At 36.7% G+C, this 21,400-nt stretch overlaps 3 protein-coding genes and 1 long non-coding RNA gene across 4 annotated transcripts; all 4 read right to left on the minus strand.

Annotated features, from left to right (window-relative positions):
* Positions 1 to 1,601: 1,601 nt before the first annotated feature.
* On the minus strand, positions 1,602 to 3,931 carry LOC116297092 (gamma-aminobutyric acid receptor subunit rho-1-like). Its single transcript, XM_089038092.1, has 4 exons — positions 3,850 to 3,931; positions 3,471 to 3,581; positions 2,139 to 2,413; positions 1,602 to 1,859 (listed from the first exon to the last, which is right to left on the minus strand). Exons 1-4 carry the CDS (start codon positions 3,929 to 3,931, stop codon positions 1,602 to 1,604), a joined length of 726 nt encoding a protein of 241 aa, XP_088894218.1.
* A 3,247-nt stretch (positions 3,932 to 7,178) lies between these two features.
* LOC116297075 (uncharacterized) lies at positions 7,179 to 10,743 on the minus strand. The gene is made up of 4 exons (XR_016121423.1): positions 10,704 to 10,743; positions 9,934 to 10,049; positions 8,514 to 8,581; positions 7,179 to 7,402 (listed from the first exon to the last, which is right to left on the minus strand). It is a non-coding gene; the product is annotated as an uncharacterized LOC116297075 (long non-coding RNA).
* Positions 10,744 to 12,364: 1,621 nt separating this feature from the next.
* On the minus strand, positions 12,365 to 16,492 carry LOC116297085 (gamma-aminobutyric acid receptor subunit rho-2-like). Its single transcript, XM_031705235.1, has 8 exons — positions 16,350 to 16,492; positions 15,688 to 15,800; positions 14,922 to 14,989; positions 14,393 to 14,607; positions 13,828 to 13,910; positions 13,474 to 13,596; positions 12,776 to 13,131; positions 12,365 to 12,609 (listed from the first exon to the last, which is right to left on the minus strand). The coding sequence occupies exons 1-8, from the start codon at positions 16,436 to 16,438 to the stop codon at positions 12,385 to 12,387; spliced, it is 1,272 nt and encodes a 423-aa protein (XP_031561095.1). The 5' UTR covers positions 16,439 to 16,492; the 3' UTR covers positions 12,365 to 12,384.
* Positions 16,493 to 19,617: 3,125 nt separating this feature from the next.
* On the minus strand, positions 19,618 to 20,971 carry LOC116297073 (galanin receptor type 1-like). Its single transcript, XM_031705222.1, has one exon. The coding sequence runs from the start codon at positions 20,865 to 20,867 to the stop codon at positions 19,719 to 19,721; it is 1,149 nt and encodes a 382-aa protein (XP_031561082.1). The 5' UTR covers positions 20,868 to 20,971; the 3' UTR covers positions 19,618 to 19,718.
* Positions 20,972 to 21,400: the final 429 nt, after the last annotated feature.

Here is a 21,400-nt window from a genome sequence, read left to right on the forward strand (position 1 = left end):
TCCACTTCATTTATTTTCATTATGTAGAAACAAAACAAGAGTCGTCATAGTTGTAACAGTTCTAGAACCACATGAAGAAGTTGAAAACAAAAGAAGAAAAATAACAAGAATCTATTTTTGATTATTTTCAAAAGTATCTCCTTTTTAGCTGTGTATATTCTCAAGTTTGAAGATATCACAATTGAAGTAATCGTGAAGAAGATATAAAGTAATTGAGTTTCGCTTAGGGTTAAAAAATGGATATTGCTATTATTTACTGGTCTAACACTGATTAAATTAGCTAAAAGGTAAGTACTCCTATAAGGCTTTTAACTGTGTTATATCATTCTGATATAGCTTAGATAGTACGCGCGCTCTGATTGGCTGAAAACCTATGCTCTATTTGGCCGGTAAAGACATGGTTTTAGATTGACACCTTTTTTACAAAAATGTTTTCTTACTTTTCCACTATATCCTTACTTCAGGCTTCGAGAAAAAATGGAAAAAGACTTTCTACTCTTTGATGTGTCTCTTAACTTAGAAGCTGAAGCTTCAGGTTTTGCAACGATAACAAGCCTAACGAGCTAAGACGGCGAATTAACAGATCAAAAACAGTTTTCCGTGTTTGATGCTCTGATCAAAACACGCGGGATGTTGAGAGAACACGAGAGGAGCGTAGGAAACTACGACGCGTAGCGTCATAAGAACTTAGTCTCTATCGCTTTTATGACATAGCAGAAGATATTTTAAGATTATTAAATCGTTTTATCGTCTGATCAAATTTGCAATTCTCCACACTTTGGCAAATAAGCGAATCACATATATTCGTCGTACCTTTTCTCATTCACTGGAAAGACGAGTCTGACAAATTAGTTTTCACGAAAATGTCTTGAAAAAATTCACGAAAAGGATGTAAACATAAAAATTCTACAAAAAGGTTTGGAAAATCCGACTGAATATAAGAACAAGTGACATAAATAATAAAGTGTACTGTAATAGCAACTATGTTCTTGTACTAACTATCCTAACGGCTCTGTATTCTGACAGAAAATAGAATATAATATCCTGACAACTGTTGAAAACAATTTTCAAGTCTTTACTGATCATATATAAGCCATTGTTACAGTCGATGCCACATGAAGTATGTAAATGCCTGTAGCAGAACAGACTTGAAATAGCGCTGCTGAAGTGCAGCGCAAGCATGAGCTTATTGCACTGAACAGGTCTTTTCCTTTCGAGAAAAACTAGCTTGACAGAACAAGATAATTCACATGATCCCTAAGTGTATAATTGACCTGGAGAAGGCCTTGCACTGTTCATTGTTATCTACATCAGTTCTTTAAGAATACTAATTTTGAAGCATGTATGTACTATTAAATCTATACAAGTTAAAAGCTTTAAGTATATTTTCCTCGTAACAAGATCAATTGCTGCACAAGTAGAGAGAGAATATACCGATAATCAAAGTGTCTAAATACCTTATACGTAATGGACTATTTAATGCGAAAGCGTTACATTTACGATTGCAAAAACGCTACCCTTGAAATATTTGATCCACTTGATCGGTTCATGGCATTTGCGTTTCTCATTATCTCAGCTAGCTGCATTAAGACTCGATCTTTTTAGCTTATTTGCAAATGTCTTCCAAAATAATAGGCCTGAAAAACAATGAAAGCTAGTGGGAACAAAACACGGGATATCTTGTCAACAACAAGAGACTGATCTTTCTCTGTGGCTTCTTCAGCGTCCATCTTGTTCTCATTATGATCAGCGCTATTGGACGATGCTTCTTGCTCTAGATTGTTTCTGGGACTTTCCGTCATAATTTCTTGGCTTGGTGATATTTCTTGGCCATAGCAGTAGATGTCCTGCAACTCAAACTATGAAGAAACATAAGGCAAGCACAGCAGAAAACAGACTTTTATAATTTGTCTTATTGTTTTCCTATTTCAGACCACGTGTCATTCTCTTGAGAATAAGATTCTTTGTTTAAAGGTATCCATATTCATGTTGTTATGTGCATCTGTTAAACAAAGAAATGATACTCTTGGGAATGACACGCGGTCTGAAATGGAAAAATAGGGTGGCGCTTTGAGACGCACATATGATGCGCTACGTAAAGATTTCCCGCTAAACTTTGAATGCGTTTTGTACTTTACCTCCAATTTGGTGGCTTTGGTTTTCTTTTTTACTTTTTTCAATTTTCTCACGTCTGAGCGGAAGTTGTAGACCACTACATTCTCCAACAACCCCATGAAGATGAAGATGAAGGTGGCCAAAAGATATTGATCAGCTGCTTTGATGTAACTGACACAAGGCATGTTACTATTGATGTACTGGGACAAGAACACTTCTGTTAACAAGGTAGTGATGCTTAGAGCCATGCGGTCACCGATCTCGTAACGATCCATCCAGAATGGCAACCATGATACGACTGCACACAGAATGCAGGGAAAGAAAAACTGCATGATGAAGTAACCAAGGCGACGGCGAACGGTAATGGAAAATGAAAGGAAATTCCAATCCCCTTGACAGAAAAGAAACACATTGTATCACTTCTTTGGTGGCTTTAAGGTAACGTCGTGGCCGCCATATTGGATTATAACGTTATTATCCAACATGGCCGCCATGTCTTTTTGTTTGATTTTTAAATGATACAAAGATTAGAGATGCGCATGCGTACTAATAGACCTTTACTGTAAAGGTAATGTTTTCTTCCCAGTGCCTCGTCATTTAAGGTGACTTCTTATAGTTTTGAGCTTTAGAGGAATAGGAATAGGAATTATTTTATAGCAAACACAAACCTATATCTTGATAACCGTTAGGCTAGCCTTATTAAACACTATGAATTTAGGATCACTTTTTTGTGAAAATGATCACGTGAACAGTTACCATAGCAACGAGTTTGTCGTGGTCAACCCCTTTTAAGTTGTGTACTATAATAGTTAGTTTTGTTACCTATCAAATAACAGCAGTTTATTAAAATGTGGATTTTTCGAAATATAAAGTTTTCTGTATTCCCAGTATATTTTATATCGCGTCAGTTGCCTTATTATTCTACGAAGAAAAAATGTAAAAAGTTGAATGAGTTTTCTAATGTTCTAGCCAAAATCAAAATGGCTGCCTCATAAGAAAAGTCCATTAATTAGACATCCATCATCCTAATTATATATTACATCACATAACAACAGACAAGGCTGACTGTTCCTGTGATTTGCCTTAATATCTAACTGATCGAAATTTTGTCAATGTTCTGCGGGGAATGCTGCGTGATTTGTCGGTTCGAAACAACCGGGAAGCAAATCGTGTGTAGTTTGGAGCCCCATTCAAAAACCTTGAATCGACCCGATTCACAAAATCTGTGAATTTTAATAAACACACAGATTTTCTCATTTCGACCCAAATTTTCACAGAGTATATAATTCAAAACGAATGATTTGCTTCTCGATAAATTCTGGCGAAGAATCGGTCCGACAAATCGCAGCGTCTACCTATAATTTGCTTGGTTTCATTTTCACTCTTCACCACATAACCTGCCATTTCGTTGTAAACCATCGAGCCTTTCTTCCACTTCAGAGTCAGCTGCTCAGCCAAGTAGCTATCTGTAAAAGGAATCCCATTCAAGTCACATTATTAAAGTAATATGATGACACCCAATTTGTTGGGTTACTTACAGCTATAGATATCTATATTTTGTATCTGGTTATGCATTGGGTTACTTACAGCTATAGATATCTATATTTAGTATCTGGCTATCCATTGGGTTACTTACAGCTATATATATCTATATTTAGTATCTGGTTTTCCATTGGGTTACTTACAGCTATAGATATCTATATTTAGTATCTGGCTATCCATTGGGTTACTTACAGCTACTGATATCTATTTTTAGTATCTGGTTATCCATTGGGTAGTTTGCGAAATTCATTTTCGCCAAAGCAGTGACTGACATCCTACATGAAATAAACACTCTTAGTAACAAAACTTCAAATGTCAATCAGCAACAATTGTTTTGAAATACCTGTACGAATATGTTATATCTCCGTTCCCAAAGACTTCTGCTGAATAAGTAGCGGTTTCAACAGAGAGTTTTCTAGCGTTAATGATGTAGGTATCAGGTAGCCATAGCTTGTTTAGGTGTTCACCACGGAGGATGAGAAAAGAACCATTATTGTCTTTGTCAAAGGCAACGCGAGGATCCTTCCAGTATTGTGTGAAGTACACAGTGGCCCCAAACTCCTGTTACAGTGCATTTCACATTACTTTACCACGGCGGGTTCGGAAGTTCGTTCGGAAGTTCCCAAGTTGGCAACTAACTTCGGAACTTCGAGTGAACAAAGTTCAGTTAACCGTGAACTGTTTACATCTATATTTTCAAAATTTTGCTGAAATTGTATCTTAAAAAACCTCAAATGTTCCAAAACTCATATCAAAACAGGTCAATAAGGTAAATACATTGTATCGTGATAAAATCCAACTTGGAAATTAAGTTTGTAAAGTATTTCCGACGAGTTTCTGAATTCAAGATGTTATGAATTTCAAAGAGCACGCTGGAATTTCATTTTGAAGCTCCGAAGTTCGTTGCCAACTTGGAAACTTCCGAACCTACTTCCCTGTAAGTGAGTAAGGCCCAGGTCAGACGCCGTAATTCACATGAGGCGAACCTAATTGTAGTTTGGATCGACTTATGGAATTAGATCGACTGGGTTGAGTCAAACGTCGAACTTATTACGAGTATTTACAGTCGTACCAAAAACAATAATGTTTGAGTGGTCAGCGGCAAACGCATCATAATGATGGCGTCTGCCATGGCAGCTCGCCGGATATTGCTAATAAAAAAATTTTTGAATTCAAGAAGAAGACGGGCTACCATCAAAAAAGCATCATACTTTTGCAAAAAAGAAGGGTGGCACTGCTACGTGTATGCTTTGTTTCTGCTCTTCTTCTGCTTTCGCGAAATGAAACGGACGTACGTGAAAGAGCATGTAAACGCTTTGCACGTAATTTTGGTTGGTTTGAAATTGTCTGGAACAATTATTCAGATGACGGTTTAAGAAAACATTCAGGGTTTCCAGGGGAACATTCCTTTACATTACATCATCCGCCATCTTCGAAGAATGCTCAAGTGCGCATGCGCTTTAGTGATGGTTAATGAAAACGGGGCCAAAACATGCATTAACATAATTAATGCATTTGGATCGGCCCATGTGAGGTACGACGTTTGACCCGAAGTCGATCTTCAGTCGTTCTTCACGACTGACCTAATCGTGAAGAACGACTTAGTCGGTCCAAATTGAATCAGTCGAACTTAATTGGGTCAGACGTCGTACTTCACATGACCTTATTGCCCTGTATTAGGTTCGGCTCATGTGAATTACGGCGTCTGACCTGGGCCTTATGGTACTCGTTTTTTTAAAAATTCATTTATGAATTTAGGACCATACTCCCAGACATCGAGTGCTGAACCGTTATTTGATTATGATTTTAAGTTGGCAAATTATTAGTTCTACCATAGCTGGTACGATCAGATTTTATTGTTATACTTGTATGTCATTTTTAGATTAAATTTATTCAAGATCGTGAGGAGAGATGTGGGATTAGGGATATCACTCACTACGAATCAGGTATCACAGAAGAGGGATCAGGATCTTATGAATACATTCAGGATCAAGGGCCAAATATTTATGGGATCAGGGATCAAAGTTTTCTGTACATCTTTGGGATCAATCACACAAAAAACAGTCCCTCATCACGATCCTGTATGTCATTTTAAAATTAAATAAAGATTAAAATGATTTTTAAGCTCAGAATGTTTTACTGAGTTCCCTCTGTCTATATTCCATTCCATTCCGAAATTCAAAGGAAGACTGGTGCCGAATCCCCGCCGCTTGGAATTCTGGGGCGGAATTTAGGGACGCAAGATGGCAGCTTGAGAGAAAGTATGGGGAAATACAACTGATGCGTTCCGAATTGTACAAATAACTGGAGAAATTCTCCTGGGTTGAAGTTCCATGCACTTCCGGGAGATCCTAAGGTTCTTAGGGAATACAAACGGCTGATAAGAAACGATAATCTCAGAGTATCCTCGACGAGCACAAAGATATGTGGTAAACACTTTCCAGGAGGAGAGAGATGTAGTCGTACTCAGTTGCCATCGATATTCACCTGGTCTAAGACCGTACATAAACGACGTAAATTTGTCAAAAATGAAGTACCAAAGAAAAGTAAAACACCAGGGAGTTCCACTTCAACAGTTATAGAATCGACAGTAACTTCCATAAACATGGACGATCAACATATCTTCGAAGAAAGAAAGTGTTTACCACATATCTTTGTGCTTGTCGAAGATACTCTGAGATTATCGTTTCTTATCAACCGTTTGTATTCCCTAAGAACCTTAGAATATCCCAGAAGTGCATGGAACTTCAAACCAGGAGAATTTCTCCGGTTATTTGTACAATTCAGAACGCAACCGTTGTATTTCCCCATACTTTCTCTCAAGCTGTCATCTTGCGTCCCTAAATTCCGCCCCAGAATTCCAAGCGGCGTGGATTCGGCCCAGTCTTCCTTTGAATTTCGGAATGGGGACACGATCCTGTGTGTCATTTTTAAATTAAAGATTAAAATCTCTATTTCGCTTTGGTCAAGCTAGTCTCCCTCGAATCCGTTTTTAGGGGGAACTTTAGTGAACAGTTTAATTATAGAGCTCAAACAATTAATCCGTGAAACACTAATTACTAAATAGTACAAAATAGTGCTAATTAAACAATAGAAAACAATGGAATGTGCATAAAATTGTGCTACTTAGTATTACTAAAGTTTCACGGATTTACTGTGGTCACTCTAGGATCTTTTTTGAAAATCAGTCAGACTGGAGGTGATTTTGGGGCTCAGAATTTTTTACTGAGTTCCCCTTGTGTATATTCAAAAAAATAAAAAGGAATAAATAAAAAATAAATCTTGAAACTCTTATCGATCAGGGGAATAATCATTTATTTGCGATGTGCTAGTACGCATGTTCGTATGTTCGCATGGGGTTGCTATTGTCTTTTCGATTTTCCCGAACTTATCTATGCAAGCTTTCATCTTCTTAGGATACTATAAATCAAATAAATTTTAATTTGGATATTTTTGTTTATATTTTTCTTTTCTTTATTCATTTAGGACCATACTTCCAGACATCGAGTGCTGAAGCGTCGTATGGCAGCGCGAAGCATTTACGGCTACGCCGGAGATTTCGACCCCGACACCGCTATCCCTGGATTTACAGACTGATCAGGAAGCTCGGCCGAAGCCTAAGGGAGAGGTTAGTCGGCGCCTAGACCGTAGATGATTAACCCCTTGCTATGACCAGCAGACCCGATAAGTCGATTATTTCTGCCATGTCTTAACATCCATTGTCTCTCTGTTCCATGTGGGATGCCTAAAATCAAAATTGAGGTCCAATATTTTAAATTTTATTTTGCAAAAAAAAAAAAAAAAAAAAAAAAAAGATTAGTTTAACCGTGACATAAAACCAAAATTGAGGGTCGGTATATTTGTCTTGTCCTTTCTAAAAGAAGACATTTCCAAAAAAAGAATCATTGAAATTTAAAAGGTTTCAAAAAAAGGTTTTGGAGACTGCATGTGTTTCTTTCGCTTTTTTTAAATTTCCAACTTTGAAAAACGAGAGTTTCTAATGTTCTTAATCGGTCAAAATGAAACAGTTGAAATGTTTGATTACTCAATATATTGGCTTCTTCGCGCATTTGGAAAATCAAAAGATTTTTTTTTAAATGACGATTTCTGGTAAATAAGCGAAAATAAATGCAAACTGGCAATCATATAGTACAGCAACTGATATAAAAATCTGATAATCGATCCTGTTAACTAAAGGAAGAACTTATCACTTGCTAATCTAAAAACGAGATCAGAAAAACTAGTAGGAACCACCTTAAAGCCGCAGACCTTTTCAGTGGTGGCTCGGATGATCTCGATAAAGCCTGTCCTAACCCTTCTACCTTTTGATCGACATCAAGCTATCGCCTGTAAAAAGATTGGTTTACATCGTTTGTTTGATGGTAATTTCTACTTTTCCGTAGGCGTGCGAATAAGATAAAACATCTGGTGTGGAGGGAGGTAATTATTCGATCGCGAAGTGTGTAATTGCGCGCGCATGCAACCAGTTTGTTTTCAAAGTCTTACCGACACGAGTGAAAAACGTCTGCGCATGCTCTGAATCCGTATGCAAATTAGTCAAAACGTAAATTAAAAGTTTTAAAGTTTTATGCCTATTTAAAGTAAATTTGACTTTCAAACATGCCTGATAGATTGGACTTCACAAAATGCCAAAACTATGCTTGAAACTTAAGGCTAATTCTTTCATATTGTGTTTGTTAATACAGTATCTTGGTCTGACAAAAGTATACTCTCGAACTTTTTTGTATTCTTGGAGGAAACAAACATTTATTTTCTCACTCAAACTCTTCAAAATTTTTAGAAAACGTGCTGAAGTGCACGCGTGCGCAAACGTTTTTCTCTAGTGTCAGTCTTACCATGTTTTCTTCTGATATGTGGCTGATTGCTTCTATCCCCATATATATTGCTATTTCCACTGGCTTTACTGGAATGATCAAAGAAAAAAGAAAAGATGCATCATTTGTAGAATTTTGAATTTGCGTAAAAAAATGGCTTTAACAATAGCTTTATATTTTACTAATATGACGGCCATCTTGAATTCTATTTTCTATTCTGGCGGAAAAAATCGCAAGTAAAATGCCCTTCAAGCAGGTAAAAATAATCTCTTTTTTATTAGTTTGAATCCTTAAATACTAAATTTGATTCGCTTTTTGTACTTCGCCGATATTGTGATTGTATTTCTATTGTCTGTTGGGGACTTTAGAAGTTGAAAAGTTATGATAGAATACCTGAACGTTGAGGCGGAGCGAAAATTCAAGGTGCAAAATATGAAAGAAAGTTCTAGTTTTAATAGTCAAACTTTTAATTAATTTACCTTTTCTCGATGGACAATGTATTTTGGCAAGCTTTACCGTATTAAATAAGTGAAAAATCATTTTAGTACCTTTTGTTTTCAAAAAAAAATTTCATGGTTAGAGACCCATGTATGGGAGATGTGATCTCTTACATAATATTCTCTTGCCTGACATCAAAAATACATTATTAGGTGAAAGGTTTTTCAGTGCTTCACTCTAATATTAGGAGCATTCAGAAAAACTTTGGTAAATTGAATGAGCTTCTTTATGATGTTAACTATTGACTATCAGGGGAAAATTACTCCACTGGCTATTCATTCCTATTTCAACCTTCTCTACAAAGGAGCAGGTGGAGTAGGCATTTACTGTCAAAACTCTTTGAAATTTCATATTAGGGATGATTTGAATCATTGTACTTTGTGAATGTGAGGAACTCTGAATAGAAAATGAACACCATCTCAACAAAATGTTTTGTTTGGCATTCTTTACAAAAAGTTATTTTTCTTTATTACGGTTTAAAAATTCTTATTATAAATCCAATCAGATGGTACAAATGAACAAGTTAACATAATTGTGAGTGCATTTTCTTTTTTTCAACTCGTTCCCGTATCGCGTAAAAAACTAGTAAGAGCCCCGTCAATTAGCCTTTTAGCGGTGTTATTTGTAATTTTATTTTTGAGTCGCGTTTGCCGTTTGCCGATTTTCCAACAGTTGTTTTTCAAAGTATCTTTCTCTTGTTTGCTCAAAAATCGTCAATGAAACGTCAAAATCTTTCTAAACAGAACGACGCCAAAATTTTGTCTACCGATTTTGGAGAAAATCTATCTAGTCCAAGTTGTGCGGCAAGATCTAGACAGGCCTAAAAACTAAAAATTCAAAAATATTGGAGTTTTTTGACTCGCAATTAACTCGCATTTATATTGAGTGAGGTTAAGTTATATTCACGATGAAAAATCTCATTAATATTGTTGTGTCTACTTACCTCTGTAGTACGGTCTTTTGAGTTTATCATAGTTTTTGAAGATTCCATCCACTATTTGTGACACTTGTTCGGGTTCTATTTTTCTTAGGTATTCCCCCACGGTCATGTTTTCGTTTCTGAGGATGCGAAAAAAAAAAATTAGAGACCTTTAGAACGACGTCCTTGCTAGGGCCCGCAAACCAGTCAAACTGCGCGCAGTTCGAAGTCATGCGTTTTCCCTCAAACTTTTGACATTTAGCAAGGCATAACGGTCATAACGAAGTGTTGCTGGAAGAGCCGCCATATTGAATTTCATTGATTCTGAGTGTTTCTCCATGTTTGCGGGCGTGTTTCTTGCCTCGAATCCCTAGCAGTCAGCGATAAGCCTATTCAGCAAGGCATAACGAAGTGTTGCTGGAAGAGCCGCAATAGAGAATTCAATTGATGCTGAGTGTTGTCAGTCGTTTCCGGGTGTGTTTCTGGTTCTCATCCCTTTTGTTTAGAGGGATTGCGGTAAACCTGTTGCTAAAGGTCTCTATGACTAATATAAAAACGCCACTGAATGAATTTTTTAATTATTGAAAACCTAGTTCCCTGAAACTACTTGCTTAACCTTCTCTTGGTATTTCGTAGGAGTTTTTGTTTGTCTCACGAAAAAAAACCTTGAAGCTTTTTAGTAAAAAAATACTGGTAAGCTTCAGGTTTCAAAAAGGTAGATATTCGAGACTAAATCTAAAGAAAAAAGAACAGATTTATGCTAATAGTTGTGAAACTTTCCCGTCGCTACTTACTCGGTATTTCCTTGACTTTGACAACAGCCGAGAAGAAAATACAAACTCATCAACATAAGAATGAAAAGTTTTTGAAGACTTCTCCACACTTTGCAATTCATTGTGACCGCGTACGTCTGTTGACTGCCTACCCTCCTGTCTCTTTTGGCCCAAACCAATATTTGTATTATAGTTTAATAAAAACGTTACCTTTGCAGCATTAATGAGATTCAAAAATTCTAGTAATTGCCGGTTTTCAAATATTCCCAACGGGGTGGGAAATAACAAAAGACAAGGCGGCCATGTTTGATGATATAACACAAGAAATTATTTTGTTCAATTCATCCAAGATGCCGACTATGTGTAAACGAAGAATAAATAAAGCTACTACTAACTTAATCGATGTCATCAAATTTGATGAAAAGGGGCCTAATATTTTTTTGAGACGTCTTTTATTTTTTTTAAAAAAATAAGAGATATTTGTTTCCAAGTAATTACATTGAAAAAAGGTGGATATACTAAGTTATTGGATTCTTGCAATATACGTATATAGTAATGATGAAAACTTACTAGTAAGTAAGTTTAGTTAGTACGTTTTTTTCATCTTTTCACGGTGTATAATTTACCTTTTCATCATTACTGTTTCATTAGAAACACCGACGCAGCTCACACTAGTTTTTAGCTAGTTATATCTTCAATATACATATATACATTGTTTTGACTTAACACTGTCTTCAAATTTGATGAAACGGGGTTTAATAATTTTTTTGGAAATCTTTTATTTGAAGAGATATTTGTTTAATAGTAATAGCATTGAAAAAAGTTTTTGGATTAAGTTATTAGACTGTTGATATACGTCTTTGTTTGATAAACTTTTAGCTATCAATGATCTTGCAGTTCTGTGTCCTTTTATATAACTTTACGATTATTCTTGAGAAGCACATCTAAAAAAGAAATCGAATTTGCTGGTAGCTGGAACAATATGCGAAACACCAAGACTTCAAATTATTCGAAAACGTAACCCCTCTACTCTGTGCTTTATATAAATTTTCGGCGTTTGCCCCCTTGGCATCCCATAATTCAAGATGGCCGCCGTATCAGTAAAAAGGCCCATTTTTAACGATAAGAAAGAGTCACTAAAAGTGTCTCCAAGAAACATGATAAATGTTTCATTTCTAAACCGATCATCAATACTGTGAATATGTATGAAGTGTTTGTGATGAAATCTAAGCGTTGGACTCCCCGCTGTTTCCTCGATTAATTTTAGTTTATAGGCGGCCTCCCGAAAACCTGGTTTAACTTCAACTCATCGTTCTAGTTTTATTGCCGGCCCATTTTATCCATTCACAATGCAGTTCAATAGACCTCTTTAGCTTGGGCGCTTGTTTTTCTGTTTCAGACCAGGTGTCATTCCTTTTTCATTTGCACTCAAACAAAAAAAATGACACTCAAGGGAATGACACGTGGTCGACTGAAATGGGTAAAACATTACGCTCAAACTAAAGAGGTCTTTTTTTTTTTTTTGGAAATGCAAGACAATGAATTTCATTATTCAAAGTCGGTAAAATGAGAGTAAAATTCTATTGTTTTCACATTCAAATTGAACCTATTTGAACTGTATTAGAAATTCTGGCAGAGTTTCTCTATCTCAATGGCCAGTAAAAATGAGCATTGACCGTACATGAAGTGGCCTTGATGTGCTTTATTTACAAGTGTGTACTATAAAATATATTGCTACAAGCGTAAGATAACTAAGAGGAAAAAGAACGCGAGAGATTTTGTCAACAAGAAGAGAACGATCTGGTTTGGCTTCAACTTCTTTGTGCATCATGTCTATCTTATTGGTTCCCTCATTGTTGTCTTCTGTAGTTACTTGGATGGGATTTTCATTCGTTACTTCTTGGCAAAGGTTGTTGGTAAATGCCTGCTGCGTTGAAAAGAAAAAGAATCATTCTAATAATTCCATGTTTTCGACTCTAAGTTAGAAATTTTGGTTACATATACATAATTGGACATTGGGTGGGAAAATTTTGGTGCCCAAGTAAATGAATGCAAGGTAACAGCGTGGTGTTGCTTAGCAATGTGATACTGACCTTGAAGGAAGGCATTTCACCTTGTTCCTTTTCTTTAGTGTCTTCTCGTACAGCATACACGATCACGTGTTCCATTAAGGCCAAGAAAATGAAGATGAAGGTAGTGAGAATGAATTCATCAGCCGCCTTGATGTAACTGACATGAGGCATGGCACTGTTGATGTACTGAGACAAGAACACTTCTGTTAACAAGGTAGTGATACCTAGGGACACGCGGTCACCGATCTCGTAACGATCCATCCAGAATGGCAGCCATGATACGACTGCACACAGAATGCAGGGGAAGTAGAATTGCATGATGAAGTAACCAAGGCGACGGGCTATGGTTATCGATAGTAACAGGTAACTGTATTCACCTGCGTGTTATAAAAAAAGAATTATTGACGTGTTAATGATAAAAAATTAATGGATGATAAATGCATGCACACACTCTACTGAATAGTCCCTTATCTCATTTGATGGTAAATACGTACCGCTGTGTTTTACGACTGAAACTCATCTGCACAGGCTTGGCTTTGCTTAGGAGCAAGTCAATTGCAAAATTCCGTACTTATTAGAGGATCTTCCTCCAGGTTCTCCAGTTTTCCTCCTTCCCCAAAATTCATCTCATAAATCATCATCATCATCATCACTATCACCATCATGATTATGATCATCATTATCATCATCATCATCATCATAAATTTATTTTCACTCACCACTATAGTAAACTTCAGAGCCTTCCTTCATTTCATATCTGTGTACGATGAAACCCACGACGTCTGCATAGTTCACGGAACCGTTAATATTTGTGTACTTGATCTTGTCAGTCGTGTATCTATCTATAAGGAAAAACACGGTTACAGGATCAATGTCACTTTTGTGAAGGTATAGGAATTGCCTGAGAAAATTCCTGAGAAAATTCCTGAGAAAATTCCTTGAATAAAGGAATATACCTAACTACATGTCAGGTAATGAGCCCAGGACCTTGGTGAGAGACTAGTGCGATACTGCCGCTACCCCAACCTCGATTCCTAAGGATACTGTTTTTAAAGAAGTCTTAAAAGACTTACAGCTGAATAATTGAATATGAAGAGTTTGATGATCCATGGGATAATCATAGAAATGCATCGTTGACATAACAGTTACAAAAGCCCTGGAAAATAAGTACATTATATGAAAGTTGATCGAGTTCTTCTGTTGACTTCTTCCAGTCCCCCCACAGAAATCATCAGTTTCTATTCTGTGGTAGTGCACCTGTCATCGTCAGAGTATCTCTGCAACCTTTCCTGGATGGGGTGGTATTCCATCTCACGTTACCCACCTCGATCCCCATCCCACGCCCTGTAGTTGTTAGTCATCCTGCCCGATGATTCAGGAGTGAGTTAGTGTTAGAGTAACGATTTTTGCCCGTTATTTGTCCATCATAACCACCATTTTTTGTGGTAAACATATATCTTTCCTGTGCTCTGCAGGTTTTCTCACTCCGTAAAAATCACCTAACGTAACCTAATCTAGCTTGGACTACTTGAGCCGCTGATTTTGAAGACTAGACTGAGCAATCGACTCCATGTCATAAATTACTGATGTAAGTAATGACATATACATTACATGACGGGCAAGTATTTTTTAAAATACCTGTATGCGTAATCTACGGTGCCGTTAGCATATAGCATCACAGTGTTAGTTTTGGCATCGACTTCAATTTTTCTAGCATTTTGGATAAATGTATCAGGGAGCCATATCTTGTCAATTATTTCTCCGCTCAGGAACATGGCAGAATTGGCTGTTTTGTTAATTGCCAAGCGAGGATCGATCCATCTTTGAACGATATCAACACTCATCTGGAACTCCTGTCATAAGTAGAAATATATATACACATAGTAATTAATAAACGTATACCGGATCTATTGTATATTCAACTTCATTTTGTGCGTGCGACCGTGCCGTTGTATGCCGTGCAGTGGTATGCCATATAGTGCTATCGTGTTGTGCCGTGCCGTGCCGTGCCGTATCGTGGCGTGCCATGCCATACCGTGCCACTGCCGCGCCGTGCCATGCCATGCCGTGCCATGCCGTGCCGAGGTGTGCCGTGCCGAGGTGGGCCGTGCCGTGCTGTTTCAGAATATTTCTTGATAGACGAAAAGAAAAGTGACGACTCACTCACCATGTCTTCTTCAGACACGTGGTTCACGGAGATGATCAAGAATCGTACACCTATCTGCACAGGTTTGCCTACAAACATATAAAACATATAGAGATCTTGAGTACAAACACTAAGCGTGCAACCTAAATAGTACTAAATAGCGCTAAATTATGCTAGATTTCAAATGCCCATGAAAAGGCATATGTTTGTTTCAACGTTTTCCTTTGCGTTTTTGTACAGTTTAGCGAACTCGATACAGTTTACCGAGCTTACTAATTCGTACAGTTTCTTGGATATATGGTATGTACTATTATTTGTATTCTAATTATTGCACGCTTTCAGTGCTTGTACTCCATTGGTTCATATTTATTTCCTAAAGAAATTGATGCACATTTGTATGCTGTTGTGTTATGCTGTTGCGTTATGGCGCTGGCGGAGTCCCAGAGAAAGACAAAGAATCATAATTCATGAATTAGGAGTATTCTGCCTAATTCAGTGTCTTCAGTGACCAATAAAGGGATCCAACTAGTTTCCCCTTAACAAGTAAGAAAACTTTATATAGAAAGGAATAAGGCAGAGTGCATACAATATACCCTTGAAAAAGTTAACTAACAATATCGTACAAATTAGTGCAGAGTTTTGTAGGTCTACAAACTACTGAGGTCTACTGAGCTTTCTAATTTGTGCAATTGTGCAATTTTTTGCCAAGTTTTTCACGGACATATGGTATGAACTCTTCCAAAAAACAAAACAAATATGTATTTATATAAGATCATTATTATCGTACCACCAATGAAGGGCCTCTCATATTTGTCATAATCCTTCAAGATTCGATTCAATATCGGCGTAACATTGACCGTTTCTTCCACTCTAACTCTCGCGTCTCTTGTCCCATTGTTTCTGTAGCATAAAAACCAGTATCAGACCGTCAGCAAGAACAGTTTGATTGCGGAGTTTCCGAGAGGACAGACGTAAAAACTAGATTTGTTTTCACTGACGAATACTGGGAAACTTACCGTCACGGTAAGTCTTCCAGTGTTCGTCAGTGAAAACAAATTTAGTAATATCTTATTTGAACACTTAGATGTAAAGGGCTAGCCATGCATCTACTATACTAAAATATTCATTGTGGAAATATCGCTTCCCAATTAAATCAATGAAAATTCAAAACATCTAATTTATTATAAATTTTCCGTCCTAAAACAAGTTACTAGATAAAATAGTAATAGTAAGTTTTGAGGTTTTAGACACGTAATTTCCAAAAGGCATTAAGTTCTGGCTTTGCTAGATGAAATGTTTGAACTTTTTTTGTGTATCTTCCAATAAAAGACTTTGCAGACAGTAAAATTTCACAAGACAATCGGTGTACTTCTTTCCAAGAACGATGAAGATATTAAAGCTCTAAACTAAGTGTCGCTTATTTTTAAATACGTACTTTAAAATACTTACACACTTGAACAGAGAGTCAGTTGAAAAATACCAAGATTCATCAGAAAACTATTGAGTAATGCCGACTTGATGCCCATCATCTTGTACATTTGACTTTCATTTATCTGAGAATATTAGCGTCTGACTTGCAGACAATCTGTTACCTTTTGATATAATCCGAAGTAGGTAATCGTGCCAAGTAATTAGCGAGAAAGTCTTGCTATTCGTCAGAGAAGACTCAATATAAACACACCATTTGAATATTGATCATAAATTTGCCCAGGTGTCTCAATTCATCAGAAATAAAATAAAACTAAGTCCTTAATATAAACCTTCCTCGTTCAGGAGCACCTACGTGGTTATTTTGAAAAAAAAATTTTTTCTAGCACATCAGATTAAAAAGATTTTGAGCAGACATTTAGAGACTGAAGAGTTACGAGACATAATTGTGTATTCAAGTTTTTCCCCTCTGTTTCCTCTCTGTTATCAAAATGTTTTTGGCAATTGCTTTCAGAAGTTTAAAAACCTAAAGCTCTCCATAATTTTGCCATTCTTAAAGCGCATGCTCGATTGTGAGTGCAATTATAGTTTCTTTTATTTCAAATCTCCAATACAAAATCTATCCAAAAATTTAAATCCCCTAGCAACAACCTTATAAACAAATCTACAATTCTTCGATTGTACATTCCATTTAACAAAAGATTTCTCATTTTTAATAGCATCTATGGTTAAAGGCACCAAAATGGCCGCCATGTTTTTAGTCTTTTGACTCTCTTAAGGATGCTTGACCAACCCATCAATAGAAAAAGTGACACGTACGTTTTCTGGTAAATGCGTTTGCCTAGCTCTAATCTCACACAAACTAGTCTCTTTTGCAGCCGTTCTTAGTGTCGGTCCCAAACTCCCTCCCCACTAAAGGCCGATTACTGTATGGGGCTGACACTAAGAAGGCCCACACTCGTACCCAGTCGCTTCTCTTGTCTTATTGATCTCACGCTGTGGTTGATGGGAAGGATTTAGTGAGTTCCCGGTGCATCAGGGGAAGGACGGAAGACCCAAAAGCCACCGCGCACAAAAAAAGTTCCCAAAAGCCACCGCGCGCAAAAAACCCCTGAAACAAATGACGACTGGGTACGAGTCTGAAGAAAGACCTGCAAAGAAGACTAATTTGTGAATCAGTGGTGGTACACCGGAAAGTTCATCGGAAGTACCGTGCTTCCCTGCTTGTGTGGTCTAGTGATATTTTATTTCATGATAGTAATTGCCTCCCTCCTTTATGAGCAAAACTGCTGTTATTAATACAATGAAATGACTGTGTTGCATAAGGGATTCGAAAAGAGCGAAATGAAATTTTTTTCATGACCGTTTTCCCTTTTTTATTTTACTTTTATTTTTCTCTCTTCATCTTTTTTCTTTCTTTCTTTTTTAATTTTTAATCATTATTCTTTAAATACAAGAATTTATTACCATGAATATCTTTCTTTTGTGAAAATAACAACATTCTTTTTCAAAAACAGTTAATCTTAAAATATCGGACCAGAGGAATTGTGGTTCAGTTTCAGTAAACTCGTATTTGTACGAGATATCGTAATAAGGCGACCATGACTGGTAAAATCTACAGTATATAAAATACCCCGCAAAGATGTCAAATCGTAAGGTTAAAGTCGCCCAGCACCTTTTGGCTTCAGTATGATCACCTGTCTTGATGGATGATGGCGGCAATTAGAACAACATTCAAATGGGGTTTCTTTGACATCACACAGTATAGTTAATTAACGGTTTATTAAATGGTTCCATTAATGGAAACCTGGCAAATATGCCCGCATCATATTCGATATAGTTTATTATTCACCTGTTTTAATATATTAGACCTGGTAATATAAGCTCATTATATTTACTTAGAGATATTACTCTGTGTTCTTGGCACGAAACATCCTTCAACAACGTCTAGATAAGTAGCCCGCACGTCTCAAGCATTCTAAACTCTGTAATTCTTTTTTCTTCACTTCTCAAGCTCTAACAAGCGATTAAAATAAGTAAGCTGAATCCTTCATCGACGGCTATTTTTGATAAATATTCATGTTGGCAAACAAAAAGTAGAGCCTAATTCCTCGTTTAATTATTCTTCCAATCCACCATTTATGCTAGCCCTATTTAGTATTTTTTTTATGATGTTAAGTGACTAGATGATTTAATTAGTTCCTCCAAAACAATAGAAATTTTTTTTATCCATGAGTGCTCGTGATTAGTCTTGTCCTTTTTCGTTTCTTCCTCTTGAATTTCACCTCAAAATGGAAGCGTTGATAAAGCTTTGACCTCGCAAAAAGAAAGAGTCAGCCTTCAAGTCTAGCGACGCGTAATTGAGAGAATTATCAGAATTCTACAACTCTATCCTTATATAGGAAACATAAGAAAAACTAAACTTCTAATTTCAGAAACACTTAATATTTATGGCAGGTTTTATAAAATGCTTTGGTGCCCATCTTTTTAATTAGATTTAATGCGATGGAGCCAAAACAGTTGAAGGAAAATACAAGGTAAAATTAATTTCGTTGCGAATTGTACAGATACTGTTCAAATCTCTTTATATTTGCCTTGTTGATTAAAAACACATGCGTGCTTTCAGAAGATTTCTTGCGCTGTTTATAATCTTTTCATAAAGCATTGTATGAAGTCCTTAATGCATTTTAGATCACCATATTTCAACTTCCTTTAAACAATGATATCCAATGGCTGGATGGAATTGACAACAGCTGTAGAAAACCTATTTCATGCATTATAAACCTTTTTTCCTTCTTTTTTCTCCCCTCATTTATTGTTATATCAATTCATTTTATATTGGAATATTAATTTACATAAGTAATCTAAATTATTTTCCGGATAGATTTCATAAAATACATTTTGGATCATTTTTTCCTTTCTCTCTCTCTCTCTCTCTTTTCTCATTTATTGTTATCAAATCATTTTATATTGGAATGTCACTTAACATAAGTATTTTTTCAATATTTTGCAAATAAATTTCGTAAAGCAGGTAATGTTTACACAGTTCGCGAACAGAAAAAGCTATAGTACGTGTTAACAGCTGCAGGATAGGCTTCTAGTATCACTGTCACAGTAATATTAATATCTGAATATTCACATCATCTGAAGGGATTTTAACATTACAATATCACCTTATCAGTAAACCTAATATTAAGAACTTAACTGAGACGTTTACACCTAGGTAGTTGCTTTATTTTACATTGCAGTAATATTTTCCGTAAACTATTAGATTTTATTGGCAAAGGTATCATTTTAAGTTCATTTAATAAAACATTCTCTAAAGATGCGTTGGCTAGCTACGGTGGGACCTGACTTAAATCCGTGGTTTCGATGTTAACCTTTTTCATGTCATCCCTCAATCTCCTTGTTCTCAATTATTCTAACACCATCGTCGCTTCTCACTTGACGATAATGGTTTGACGAAAGTGAAACTTGAACTGTTTTCACTTCTGATTCGGATTTCTTCCATAAAGATGAGCTTAGGCCATCGTCTTCGCGAAGTTCAATCCCATCGCTTCTCTCTACATTTTGGCCTAAATTCTGTTTCTTTCTACAGTTTTTGCAACATAGGATGTTTAGGACTAATCTTTTATAATCGTTCTTAAATTGTTTCAGGAAAGCACCATATATAATGGGGTTAATACAGCTGTGTGCGATTGTCAAAATAGCCGCTGTACTATACACATTTATTACAATCATGTTCCTTTTCAGTTGAGAAAAGGTCATCAAAAGTAATGACACACGGTAGGGCAACATGCAGACAAGAAACAAGGCAGTGATGAGAACAAGCGTTTTGATAACTGCTACATTTTCTTCTCTGTTCGTTACATTTCTTATGTTTCCCTTTGAGTCTGTTGTAAATCTCGGAGACTGTGTTCTTAGTAAAGCAATACCCATCTTTACATATGATATCATAATCAGGACGAAAGGGATCGCGAACCGTACGACGAATAAACCAACCATGTAAGCTTTCTTATGAAAGGGGTATTTCCATCGTATGTAGCATTTATTTCGCTTAGGCATAGCATTCACGATCTTCGGAAAAGATATAGCAATGCTGAGGAACCAAATTCCTAAGATCGTTAAACTTGCCATTTTGACTGTCATTTCTTGTCGAAATGGGTGGGTTATAGTGAAGCACCTCTGGATCGCCATTACGGCAAGCGTGAATATGGTTCCCCCAAGGGCAACGGTTATGATAGGCGCCATGAACTTACAAATGAAGGCTGTAGGCTTGAACGGCGCCAGACGAATGTAGATAGCAAACGGCAGAAACACTAAAAGTAAGAGCAAGTCAGATAGCGTTAAGTTCATAATGAACACATCGTTAGCCGTTAGTCGTCGTCGTCTTCTTGTAGCAATGGAACACAAGACCAGTCCATTGCCGATGACTCCAATAACAAGTGTTACAAGATATATGTAGATTTCCATTTCGTGTGATATGAGCCTATAAGGCGTAGATGGTCTTTGCATGACTCGATGGGTACTGTTATTCATTCTAGTCTTCTTGACAAGCTTTTCCTTAATCGAAAACCCCTTTTGCTGCGGATACGTTCGCAGAGCAGTTACCTCAATAGAAATGGTATAGACTCACAGCTTGGAATGAGATTTTATATAGAAACATCAGTGATATCAATGACATATGGTCGTGAATTTGCATCTAATGAATTTATGTATCTAGAATGACTGAGCAATTGGTTTCAGCTCTGCAGGCGTTAGGCCCAGGCTAATTATATTTGGTAATGATTGTCTTGGGCGCGCGCCTCAAATTACCAGGAGACTTTAAGTCTAAACCATTGATATAAGATTGAGAATCCAAAGGATAAGCAGCCCTTTGTTTACAATTGACGAATCTCAAGAAAAAGCAATTACAAGCTAGATTTGCAGGCTTAAGGAATTAGATGTACATATTTAGAGAGCTGTAAGTTGTGGCACTTTAGAGAGAGACTGCCGGGGACTAGTGAAAACAATCTTCGATCTTTATATAAAGCCTTTGTTCAGAGGACTCGATCTGATGTCGCAGCCTATTT

This window comes from Actinia tenebrosa, unplaced genomic scaffold, assembly GCF_029948245.1.
Source record: "Actinia tenebrosa isolate PJP-AT-01 unplaced genomic scaffold, QUT_ActTen_1.0 PGA_scaffold5__44_contigs__length_20552954, whole genome shotgun sequence".
Lineage (NCBI taxonomy): Eukaryota > Metazoa > Cnidaria > Anthozoa > Actiniaria > Actiniidae > Actinia > Actinia tenebrosa.